General features: G+C 38.5%; 1 protein-coding gene and 1 long non-coding RNA gene across 2 annotated transcripts; both read left to right on the forward strand.

The window, feature by feature from the left end:
• Positions 1 to 2,651: 2,651 nt before the first annotated feature.
• LOC132630922 (uncharacterized) lies at positions 2,652 to 8,562 on the forward strand. Its single transcript, XM_060346505.1, has 7 exons — positions 2,652 to 2,942; positions 3,721 to 3,802; positions 4,311 to 4,443; positions 4,980 to 7,451; positions 7,528 to 7,854; positions 7,938 to 8,043; positions 8,131 to 8,562. The coding sequence occupies exons 4-7, from the start codon at positions 5,179 to 5,181 to the stop codon at positions 8,560 to 8,562; spliced, it is 3,138 nt and encodes a 1,045-aa protein (XP_060202488.1). The 5' UTR covers positions 2,652 to 2,942; positions 3,721 to 3,802; positions 4,311 to 4,443; positions 4,980 to 5,178.
• Positions 8,563 to 8,897: 335 nt separating this feature from the next.
• Positions 8,898 to 11,417, forward strand: LOC132633903 (uncharacterized). Its single transcript, XR_009579922.1, has 3 exons — positions 8,898 to 9,140; positions 10,048 to 10,113; positions 11,049 to 11,417. It is a non-coding gene; the product is annotated as an uncharacterized LOC132633903 (long non-coding RNA).
• Positions 11,418 to 12,951: the final 1,534 nt, after the last annotated feature.

A 12,951-nucleotide genomic window follows, 5' to 3' on the forward strand; every position in this document is an offset into this window, starting at 1 on the left:
AGAAGTGGAAAGAATGAGAAAATAAAGTGGGAACATGTATTTATAGTTGCAACTTAATCAGTCCGTCGGGACTTATACGGACAACTTATACGGTCTGTATAACATTATACGGTCCGTATAAGTGTCCGTGGTTCACCACCATGGAAAACATTGTTGTTGTTGGGTTATACGGACTCTTATACGGTCCGTATAAAATTCCACGGTCCGTATAAGGTGGTCGTGTAACTCACAGTCTTTCCGAAGTTGTCCTCGTCGTTTCGTTTGATCTCCAATCCTTACACAACCTTCTTAACACTTGTTTAGTACTTCATCAATGATCTAAACATCCCTATAATTCCTCAAGGCCTTACCAAACAATTCTTAACGCAATAATTTACGAAACCTTTCCTAAACCCCACTTATACTCCACTTGTCCTATCATTCCTTATTTCATCAATTCATATGGCTTCAAAATCTTAGCGTATGCATTCTAAGACCACTAAATATCCATCTTATAGTCTTAAGAACTTCCTGTTACCCTTAAGCTCGCATTGGTTCATTCACTACACAACGACGTGAAATTTCCAAGGTGTAACATATATAGTTTATAACTATTTTGCTTTTGGAGTATATAGGATATACCAATACAAATTCTTTTATGTTATCATTGTTATGTTGTGGTGTATAAATTTTTGTGTCAGCATATAAAATAGGATGTCTTACGAGCGTTATGAATTGTGGAAAGTTAATCCCTTAGACTAAACATTTGAAGTTGTGGCGGTGCGTTGCTAATATCATGCTACTCAAATTTGAAAAGAAAGCGAATATTTGAGAGCTACCACAATCATGGTACTAAACATAGTGAATTTTTGGAGTTGTTTGGTGATGAGGCTAAGTGGTTAAGAGACCTCTTAGTGAGTATTCCAATGGAAATAAAAACAACATATTTTGTGTCTATATATGGTGGTTGCCAAGCAGCAATAACTGTAGTGAAAGATAAATCTTTTATTGGCAAAAATAGACATATACATTTGAGACATAATGTGATTAGTCAGCTGCTGTGAGATGAAAATATTTACGTGATTTATGTGAAGTCGGAGGTGAACTTGATCAATTCACGGACTATAAGAAACATCGAGGGGAATGAGATTTTTAAGTCAACTTGAGAAGATCAACAATGATGGTAACCCAACCTATGTGATTGGAGATCTCATGAATTAGGTTTATATGGGTAATAACAAGTCATTAGTTGATCAAGTATGCACTATAAAATTATATCCCTTCCTATGATGTGTGAATATAGTGCAGTTCTGCAAGGCAAAGTGAGACTGAGTTATAAACTCTTAATTCATTACCATATCCTTTATAAGGTGGTGTATTGCTCTGCAGAGTACACTTGATGGGTGGACCTATATGAGTGTGGAGTGGTGCAGCTCCTATGAAATTGTGACAAATTTCTAGAGCACTCATGAATACCAGGACACGCGCATGGCCTTTTAGCGCAAAACCGCGATGACGACAAAGATTATGCGAGAATAATGTGATAGAACAAGACCCTTGGCTTACAAAAGAATTATTGGTTCATAAAAGTTCTTAACTTCACCAATTATTCTGCAAGTATAATCTTGTTTTATCTAGGTCTGGTTCATAGCCTACAAGACACCAGATTCGACGCATTGTACTCATATGTGAAAACTCATCAAAAACTTCTTATTTCGTTCTATTTCTTAATATTATTTTTGAGATATGTGGGGGATTGTTGAAAAATAATTCTTGTATCTCAAAAATAAGTTAGCATATTTTTTGTTCTTATTAGCCATTAATCACCTCACTTTTATTAGCCATTATTTTGACAAAAAAAAAAAACTCCTACGTTAGCTTTCAAAGGTGACTATTACCGCCATTAGTTATCAAATTAGTTGTTGGCTCTTTACTCATATTTATTTCATTAATAATATTATTAATAGAGCTTTAATGGCTAACGAATATAATTCAGCCATGAATGGCTTTTACAATACTTCTGGACCGTTTGAGCTCTTAGTCTTGGTTCATTTCATTCCCCATATAATCTTATTTTTTCACATTGAAGAGAGAGACTTGAAACAAATTATTTCTTTCCTTATTCTATTAGAGTGCTGGATTTTACACTAAATTAAATCTTTGTTAGATTCTGACTCCTAGTTTTGTACTAGAAGAACTTGTTGAATCCTAGGGATACACCCATATCGGATGAAATATCCTCAAGGACAGTGTCTTAATTGACATGCCTCAAGCTATGAGATTGTTCAAGAATTTCATACAAGTGTTCGTGATCAAGTATTTTCCCTAAGATTTCCAATAAATCCTTCTCCGACCACGCATGCTTGCCCGGCGCCTCTCACTTGCTAAATCACATCTAATGTGTCACTTACTGTCACGTGGCAACACCTGATACAACCAGCTGGCTTTTCCGGATTTTACCCAATACAAGAATACGGATAAATTTTTTCTCCACTACATAAGCGAACTCAAAAAAGCCTCACGCACTACCAAAAACGCGCGTTTTAGCCACGGTTTCAAAAACCGTGGCAAAAGAGACTGAAAATTATAATGTTATCTACGATGTATAAAACTGTGGCTAATTTTTCGTGGGCAAAATGGGGCGGGTAAAAAATTCACTCCCTCCCTTTTCTTTTTCATTTCCCACCATTTATTTACTTTTTTGGTTTTTATGTTTTCTCTTTTAACAAACCCAAATTAACCCAACAGCAAAACTTCACCAAAATTAACGATACCCAGCTCCAAAATTCACCGTTCCCAAATCGATTGCTCCCAATATTCGGCCATCGATTCGTACTCGAAATTTCGTTGATTAACTCATCATTATTTTTGTGGGATTTAGAGTTTTGAGAAGACATTTGAGTTTGGGTGATTTAATTTCTCTGTAATGGCTGCAAGAATCGTTCTTCAACAGCAAAACAGAGGTTTTTTTCTCATTTCTTTAATCATCATCCGTTTTTCATACCCAAATTTCAAATTTGTTTTAATGGGGGTTTAGATTTGATACGTTCTTGAGGGGTTCTTTGAATACTTGTCCATGGTATTTTTGTGTTTTGAAAGTAAATCTGGGCATGATAAAAGATGGGTTCTTGTTGCCATGAATGCTTGTGTGTGAATTTATGCATTTTTTGAAATACATAAATAGTTGGTGATTGCTACTATTTGTTAATGGAGTTTGATGCATAAATGACGATACCCTTTTTGTTTGAAGGCCTAATTTAAGAGACTCTATGGCTGACCAGTTTAAGAACCTCCCTTTATCTTTTTTTCTTTTATTATTTAGTATAAAATTATACATGAAATTTGAGCCGCCCCTGCCCAGAACCCACCCGTGAGATTAAACTAGGTATGTTGTTGTTGTTGTTGTTGTTGTTACTGTTAGTATATTGTGGTATAACAATGACAATGATACCTTAATCCCAATTAGCTTGACGTTGGTTATATGAATCCTTACTTTTCATTTCTCTCCACTTAGTTCCAACATTCAGGTCGGTTATGGTAGCTCATATTTTCCCCTGGTATTTTGGGGTATATGGGCTGTTTTTTATCCTTGTGTATAATTGGAACACATTTGTTGGACTTATAAAAATACATTGCTATTATGGCCGTCGCGTTCTTTCTCTGCTGGGAGATTGCCTTGTTGGCGAAGTTTTGAGCATATTGTTTAGGTAGACTGATAACGTTTGTTCTCGATCTTGCTAGACATTTGTGTAGCAGCAATACCAGATTTGTGAATATTTCCTTCAACACGCCGGGGAAGTTCGTAAGGATAATAACTTGCAAGGTATTCAAGGCATTCACATTGTGCCAGTAGTTATAGAAAATGGAGATTGGGTGGCCATTGTAGACAAATTCTTTTAAAAAAAAATTCAAAAAAGTCATTCCAGGAAGAGCGTTACACTTTGACATTAGAGAACATGGTTTTGAAGTAGGAGAAATTCTACCTTTAATTTGATTACTACAAACACATTTTTAAAATAGTTGGTTGTTGATAGAGTTTAGGAATGATACTTGCCCCATGAACTAAGTAGTTTTAGGAGTATTGCTACTTGAATTACTAGAAGCTAAGCTGAGTTGTTTTTGATAATGATATAGGTATGTGTATATATATCTCATTGAGCTCTTTACACCCTTTGTTAGTCAATGTACTGGGACTAGCAAGATTTGCCCTTCTTTTCGCTAAGTAAGCCTGGTGTTGTTTAGTAGTAATAGCTGCGCAAGGTTTCACATGTAATCTTTTGTTGCTTGTGCTACTTTGAGAAATCTAATACGTGCATTATTATCATGTGTAGGCTGAAGGATCTCCATCAGAGGTGTACAAAAGTGATGGATGCGTATGCTGGATGCATGTACTACAATGCAAATGAATTTGAAATGTGTAGAAAAGAATAAAAGTAATTCGAGGAGGCATGTCCTTATTGACTGGTACTGCAAATAATGTTTCCCACATATGGAAATAGTAACATGAGCAAATTGTTTTATTATGAACACTTTGACATCAATCTTGTTAAGTATTCCCCCCCCCCCCCCCCCCCTTTTTTTTTGTTTTTCTTTTAAAACTGCTACTCCTAGATTGTAACTAACTGGCTGGTGAAGTGAAATCCAATTATTCCTATATCCGCATCAAATACTATAACTCCACAAAGACACTTCGACGTCACTTTCCACAACATCCCAACTGAAACAACTGCCTAAACGCAGAGTTGGAGAAAACAAAAGCCCCTCCGCAATCTTTTCTCGCCATCCTTCCATCTCCAATATCTCATTATTTTCTCCCCAATTACAACATTAAATGTTTCATAAAGTTTGTGTCTTTTAGTTGGTCTTTGAGCTAACATTTGATGGTTTTAAATTGTTTTTGAATTTTTATGGACAGGATTTTTACTTGTACATTTGTGCTTCAACCCTCTTATTATGGTGAGCTTCTATACTCTTCTAATTCTTCCTGTTGCTTTGATCAGTCAGTACCAGTGGACTGTGAAGTTTCCTGAGTTAGATCGACAACTACTATTGAGCACTTGACGGGAGAAGTCAAACCTTTAGATAAGAAAGAAGGGGACAGTATTCCTGGAGGTGCACGAAACCTGGACGGTATGCCCTTCAATATTCCATATTCGGATTGCATTCAATTGATTTAAATTGAAACAGCTTCATTCCAAAATGATTGACAAGAGTTGGATTAAGAAGCCAATTAGATCAAATGAATTCTCAGATGGTGTAGTCCAATTTTTGAACTTTGCCTTTTCGAATGCATCTGTAGATGGAAAAATTGTATGTCCTTGCATTACATGTGGATTTAAAGTTATGTGCAATAGAGCTAATGTGTTTGGTCATCTCCTTCAAAAGGGGTTTCCAGAAAAGTACACATGTTGGTATATGCATGGGGAAAAGCATGTTCAATCTATCGTAGAATCAATATCCCCGGTACAAGATGAGCCGGTTAGACAATATCCGATGCATGATATGTTGAATGATGCTTTTGGTGTCTTTGATAATGACTTTCAAGATTCTGGTCCATCAAATCTACCAAATAATGACCATCCTGGGGGTGCTGAAGTTAATGGTCAAGAAGAGAGGGACAAAATTAAGGAGTTGTTAGAGGATGGGAATCAAGAACTTTATGATGGTTGTGCAAAATATAGTAAATTGTCATTCATGGTTCATTTTTATCATATTAAGGTCTTATGTAGTGCAACTGATAAAACATTTTCAATGATTCTTGACCTTTTAAAGGATGCTTTTCCCCATGCGAAACTACCATCATCATTTTATGAGTCAAAAAAGATGATTAAGAGGTTAGGTTTGGGCTATGATAAGATTGATGCATGTTCGAACCATTGCATGTTATATTGGGGATCATCCGAGGATAAGAAGAGAAATAAATGCAAGAAGTGCAATACATCCAGATATAATTCAAATGAAAATGATGTTGGTGCAAATATTGTGATTGATGACCAACAGAAAAAGAAACCAAAGCCAGCGAAAGTATTGCGGTACTTTCCACTTATACCTAGGCTGAGAAGGTTATACATGTGCTCAAAAACTGCAGAACTCTTGAAGTGGCATGCTACAAAGGCTAACCCAGATGAGTTATTACGACATCCTAGAGATGGCAAAGCGTGGAAACATTTTGATTCATTCTATCCAGATTTTACTTCAGAGACCCGTAATGTGCGACTTGCTTTAGCTACAGACGGTTTCAATCCTTTTGGAAATCTAAGTTCCAATGTTAGCATTTGGCCTGTGATGTTGTATATTTATAACTATCCTCCATGGTGTTTTATGAAGCAAACTTCTCTTGTCATGTCTATGATAATTCCTGGTCCTAAAATGCCTGGAAATAGCATTGATGTTTACGTGCAACCTCTAGTCGCTGAGTTAAAACAGTTGTGGAGCGGTGTACCTGCTTATGATTCCTCAACTAAAGAAATGTTTCAATTGCGTGCTGCATTGATGTGGACCATAAGTGATTTTCCAGGTCTTGACAACTTGTCTGGGTGGAATACACATACATCGCTTGCTTGTCCATCATGTAATTTTAACACGGAATCTCTAAGGCTAAAGTTTGGTAGGAAAAATTGCTTTATGGGACATCGTCGTTATTTTCCACATGATCACAAGTATAGGTACAATAAGCAGTCCTTTAATGGTTTTGAAGAGCATAGACCTGTCCCTATCCCACCCTCAGGTTCAACCATGTTAAGGCAAATTGAGGAGAGTCGGAAGAGACCGCGTGATTGTTCAACAAGTGAGGTTGGCCCGGATCAATGGAAGAAAAAGAGTATTTTTTGGGATTTACCTTATTGGAAGAACAATCTTATTCATCATTTCCTTGACATGATGCACGTAGAGAAGAATGTTTGTGACAATATGTTGTTCACCGTACTTGGTGACAAAAAAAGATCAAAAGACAATTTGCAAGCTCGTAAGGACTTGCAAGCGATGAGAATTAAAGAAAAGCTTCATCCATATCCTAATTCTTCCAAGTTTCCTCCATCATGCTTTACCATGAAGAAAGAGCAGAAATATATCTTCCTAAAAGTTTTAAAAAATGTGGTTTTTCCAGATAACTACGCATCAAACATTTCTAGATGTGTTGATCTTAAGAAACGCAAGATCTCTAATTTAAAGAGCCATGATTCCCACATTCTGATGGAGCATCTTTTTCCAATTTCTTTTAAAAGATCTCTTCCTAAAGAAGTTACTTCAGTGTTGATTGAGTTATGTAACTACTTTAGAGAAGTATCAAGCAAGGTTCTAGATGTAAAGTATATCGAGAAGCTCCAACAAAGAATTTGGTTGACTCATTCTAATCTGGAAGTGATATTCCCTCCATCATTTTTCACTATTATGGTTCATTTGGTCATTCATCTTGGAGAGGAAGCAATTCTTGCTGGTCCTGTACAAGGTCATTACATGTATCCTGTTGAAAGGTATATTCTTTGCTGAGTAAGTTGCTATATTTTTAAATTTTTTCTAATCTTACGATTCGTTTTAATATATTGCTAGGGAACTAGGCCATTTGAAGTCTTATGTTCGTAACAATTCCGCAGCAGAAGGCTGTATAGCTGAAGGGTATATTTTGGAGGAATGTCTCACTTTTTGTTCAAGATATTTGGAGGATGGTGACATAGAGACAAGGTTTAATCGACCAAGGCGTAATGATGATGAAAATGAGATCAGTGCTAGTAGTGAATCTACTATCTTGTCAAACTTGTTTCCTGCATCAGGCAAGCCTGTTGGGGCTATTAAGACTCTACCGATACCTCCCTTGGAAATCATACAAGCTCACCGATATGTTTTAACCAATTGTGAAATAGTTGATGCATTTCGAGAGTAGGTTACATGGTCTTTTATATTGTTCATTTTCGTTTGTAATGTATTTTTATACCTTACTTTATGAGTTACTACTACTTCAGGAAGTTTAGGACTGAGGTCGCTAGGATGCTTCGTGGTAGAAGAAACCAATCAAAAACTGTGGAAGAACATGTGCACAAACATTTTCACGAGTGGTTTAAGGAATATGTAAGATTGAAAATATTTCGTTCTCTTTTAAATTCAAAAGCTCATAAAGTGTATATATATAATTGTCCTAACATTTAACAATAATAGGTTGCAAGAAATGATGGTGCGGATATTACACCCGAAATTGAAGGGCTTGCAAATGGACCAAATAATGTTGTGAGGAGACTCAAGGAGTATAACATTCATGGATTTAAGTTTCGTACTATGAGGAAGGAGCAGGGATTGACAACACAAAATAGTGGTATTGTTATATCTGCTGTTACCAAGAGATTTTCAAGTGGTAGAGAATCTATTGAACAGTCAAGTGATGATATGTACTACGACAAATTGGTTGACATCATAGAGTTAAATTATTACGGTAAGTTAAAGGTTGTGTTATTCAAATGTATTTGGGTAGACACTACACTTAACAAGGGAATTAAGATAGATCAATTTGGGATAACAAGTGTAAACTTTTCACGTTTGATACACACTGGTGCAAAAGAAACAGATGAACCTTTTATACTTGCAACTTGTTAGAACCCGTATTTTTGTACAGTGGAATAATCCGGATTTATTTATGATAAGCTAAGGACAAATTTTTTTTTTTCGGGATACAAAGTCAGGGTTCTCGACCTTCGATTTTATTTTGGGATATAAGTTGTGCATGAATTTATTGGTATGGAATAATTAGGAAAATTGGGACCACAATCAAAAAAAATTGGAAGTTGAAATCATCCACAAATTCCATGTGGGCCGTGTGAGTGGATTGTGGTGCCCACACAATTTTGTGTCATCTATTTAGTGATCCAACTCATTAATGTGGGCCAATTTTCTTTGTACAACTCAAGGGGGAATTAAAAGATGACTTGCTAGTTATCTTTAGTTCACTTTCCACACTTAGAGAAAAGAAGCAAAAGCTGAAAACCCCATTGGAGGCTCTCGGCCAGCCTTGGAGAAAATCAACCCCCATTTTTAGCTCTCTTAAAATTATTTCCTTGGTACAAACCCATTATTTTGAGGACCCTAAGTAGAGTGGAAGCATCGTTGGAGCGATCAACCTATTAATTTTTCATCTTTTGGAAAACCCTAGCCTATTGGAAGTTGAAGAGAAAAAGGTAAGATTTGATCTTGTTTTTGTGTTATGAAGGTTATATTCATGTTGTAGTATGTTAATATGGTTGAAAATCATGAAATAAAGTATGGTGAAGTTGAGGCCATATGTATGAGGGTTGGGCGTGTGATGGGTGTGTGTGTGGTGTGATATTGAAACTATGAATTAATGCCTAATTAGTATACTATGACCATTGTAAGGTGAAGAACTTTTGTGAATCATCCATGTAGGTATGTTAGTGTGCTAGCCGAAAATGGGTCACCTTATGTGCCAAGAATTGAATTATTATCGCTTATTGTTTAGCCGTCGTCGCCATGAATTCTATGTTGGAAATGAAAGTTTATTGACTCAAATCGATATTGTAAATATTGCGGACTGATTTGGAGGTTGTTGTACATTTAATGTAAATTATGTATTGATGAAAATAGCGTTGTTAGAATGTAAAAAAAAAAAATTGTAGCCACAAACCATGATTTGGAAATGAAGAAAAGTTAGAGGGGCTGTCTCGGTTAGGGGCTGTTTCGGGTAGCTTGGGAAAATTTATGGATTGTTGGAAAAGTTGTATAAATTGCTTAGAATGTCTTGAAATGTTTTTGGTATGGGTTCGGGTTAGTATGTGAGCATATAGGCGTCGATTTTGGGCTTGAAGGGAAGTCGTCGAATTGAAGTTATGAAAGTTGATAAATGATGGCAAGAGAGCTATTATTGTTGAATTACCTTTCGGATTAATTATTAATGTTGTTAGGTTGGTTGTTGTGGTTGTTGTTGATTGATATGGCCGAGTTAAATTCTCGGGGTAGCCTATTTACAGGGAAAATGCTGCCCAAATTTCTGTAGAATTAAGGGCGAAATTGGAATTTAATGCCCAAAAGTCTTTAGCTAATGATTGGCATTTTATGGCTTATTTTTAGATCGTGGGCAGCCCGAATCATAGTTTGGACTTAGCTCGAGTTGGATCATATTGGAGAGCGTTCGAGGTATGTAAGGCAACTTCCTTTCTTTTTGGCATGTCTTAGTTTTTATAGGCTAAATTAGAGCCTTAAGGAAACTTCCAAATCCGAAATCCGAGCATGTTATGATCCGTATATGTTCTTTGGCACTCTTATGTATGATTTGATGAAATATGAACCTTTATGTATTTGAAAAATCGCTTTTCGAACTTTGCGCAAAAAGGTTTCACTTTAAGGAACTTCGAAATATCTGAATGCCATATCTTTCACATAAATGCTCGGATTGCTCCAATATATTTTTATAAAAACTTTTGCATTACATATAACGAGTATGTTTTTCATAAGCGGGCCCGACTTGGGTAAATACCCACCCGTGGGTCCCGCGACTTCCTTTTTTTGAAATTCGGGAGATTTTGAAAGAATTTGTTAAGACTACTATCCGATTTTCAAATATGATCGTTTTGCTTATGTTTGAATTTATGATATTGATTTTATGCATATGACTACTCACGACTCTATTCGTGCATTTTGTTACTCCCTTCGCCGAGTCCCGGGCTGGTTATGTTATCGTGCGCATTTTGATATACTCCGGAGTTATGCTGTGTTTGTGGTTCACCGAGCAACTCGCAAAAGAGGTTCGGGTTCCATCTATATTTGGTGTTATGCTGTATATGGCGTTATGTTGTGATGTGATATGTGACGGGGATACGGAGATTTGAAATCTTTCTGGTGTTATGCTATGTTATGGCGCTATCGACAGGCGGGCGACCATATTCTTCTGTACCCTATGCATGATTTACATATTTGAAACTAAATAATTTGATAAGATTGAATTTGCACTTATGTTTGATACTCCCATTTCGTTATGTCTCAGATTTGCTTTCTGTAGATTCTGCTTTGCATACTCAGTACATATTTCGTACTGACCCCCTTTCTTCGGGGGCTGCGTTTCATGCCCGCAGGTACAGACGCACAGTTCGGTGATCCCCCAGTGTAGGATACCCCTTTTGCTGTTGGAGTGCTCCCCTCCCTTCAGAGCACATCTTTTGGTATACACTTTTGTTCGCTATGTTGTATATATTCGTTCATGGGTACGGCGGGGCCCTGTTCCGCCATATGATTCGTTTGGTCTGTTTAGAGGTCTGTAGACTTATTTGTGGGTGTGTGTGCCAACTTCTGTACAGTTGTGTCCATATGATCTTCTTCGTTATGGCAGCCTTGTCGGCATGCATTTTGTATATGTTTTTGGGTCGTTGTGCCATTTGATAGCCTTGTCGGCTCGCACATGTATATGCTGTGTTTGGGCGATCCCATTCGCCGCGGAGGCCGGTCCGCATATGTTTACACGTTGCTTTGTTAGCCCTGTGTGGCCTTTGTTGGTATTTACTATGTACAGGGTTATTTTGGATAGTCCGAAAAACAAAGGAAACTCTGCCGAAATGTTTCTGGAAATTGTCTAAATTTGAAATATAGCCTTGATGGCTTCTGTTATATACTTGAATGCGTTTGATAAAATTTTGAGATAGCATTTGATAGATGTGTTTGGGTGCCCAGATTGGGCACTAGTCACGGCCTACGGGGTTGGGTCGTGACAGAAGTGGTATCAGAGCGGTTTGTCCTCGGAATGTCTACAGACCGTGTCTAGTAGAGTCTTGTTTATCGGTGTGTTGTGCACCACATCTATAAACAGGAAGCTACAGGACATTTAGGATGTTTCCTTTCTTTGAATCTTAGATCGTGCGATAGAGCTGTGCTATTAGGATGATTCTGTTCTTATCTGTTGTTGTTTCTCTTTCAGTGATGCCTCCGAAAAAGGCGACGGCCGCCCAGACGAAAAAGGGCGTGGTAGGAGAGACCAGCCGAGCTCAGAGGGGTACTCGAACCCTCGCTCAGATGATGCGTGATATTGCGTCCCGGCCAGCAGACTCTGCTACGTCTTCATCGTCAGAGGAGTCTAGAGCAGCTTCACCATTAGCTCCAGAGGCTCCAGCTCTCGCGCCTCCAGCTCCTCAGCTAGGGGCGGAGGACAGAACATTGAGAGAGGTTGTGCAGTTATTGACCACTCTGGTAGCGGGACAGGCTCACAGACGCGGGCGGAGAGATGATGATGATGACGACGGGCGTGACAGCCTGAGGGTTCGAGAGTTTCTATTATGTGGCCCTCCATAGTTTTACGGGTCTAAGCCCGACGAGGACCCCCATGACTTTATTCGGGGGATGCGGCGCTCACTAGATTTGGTCAGGGCTTAAGAGACTGAGTCTGTTGAGTTGGCTTCGCATAGACTACGGGATGTTGCTGCTCACTAGTATGAGTCCTGGGAGCTATCTAGGGGTGAGGGTGCTTCCCCAGCTACTTGGGACGAGTTCGTGGCTGCTTTTACCCGCCACTTTTTGCCCCCAGAGTTACGGCGGGCGCGGGTTGACCGATTTTACATCTGCAGCAGAGGGGTCGGAGTGTTCGTGAGTATAATATGGAGTTTGATTTTCTGGCCCGGTACGCACCTGCCATAGTAGCAGATATGGCCGATCGGATGCACAGATATGTGATGGGGTTAGACCGCTACTTGATTGATGGCTGTATGGCGGTGGCATTGCAGACAAACATGGATATTGCCCGACTACAGCCTTATGCTCTGGGTATGGAGGACCGACATAGAGCTGATTATTCCAGCAGAGATCGGGACAGGAGGCCGCCCAAGAGGGCTAGATCCGCAGGCTATTCTGGAGATTCTCGAGGCGGACAGCCTCAGCAGCAGCAGGCAGGCAGACATCTTCCTCCGTCAGGCCGGGGTACACAGTCAGCCGGCAGGCGATTTGATAGTGCAGGACCATCTGGGGCTGGTCAGAGTTCTAGAGCTTCAGGTT

Source organism: Lycium barbarum, chromosome 3, assembly GCF_019175385.1.
Source record: "Lycium barbarum isolate Lr01 chromosome 3, ASM1917538v2, whole genome shotgun sequence".
Classification (NCBI taxonomy): Eukaryota; Viridiplantae; Streptophyta; class Magnoliopsida; order Solanales; family Solanaceae; genus Lycium; species Lycium barbarum.

Bases quoted from the DNA above. Each gene is read 5' to 3' on its own strand.
- LOC132630922 (XM_060346505.1), top strand. From the start codon at position 5,179: ATGATTGACAAGAGTTGGATTAAGAAGCCAATTAGATCAAATGAATTC. The intron at 7,855-7,937 runs GTAGGTTACATG...CTACTACTTCAG, and splicing joins ATAGTTGATGCATTTCGAGA to GAAGTTTAGGACTGAGGTCG. The intron at 8,044-8,130 runs GTAAGATTGAAA...TAACAATAATAG, and splicing joins ACGAGTGGTTTAAGGAATAT to GTTGCAAGAAATGATGGTGC.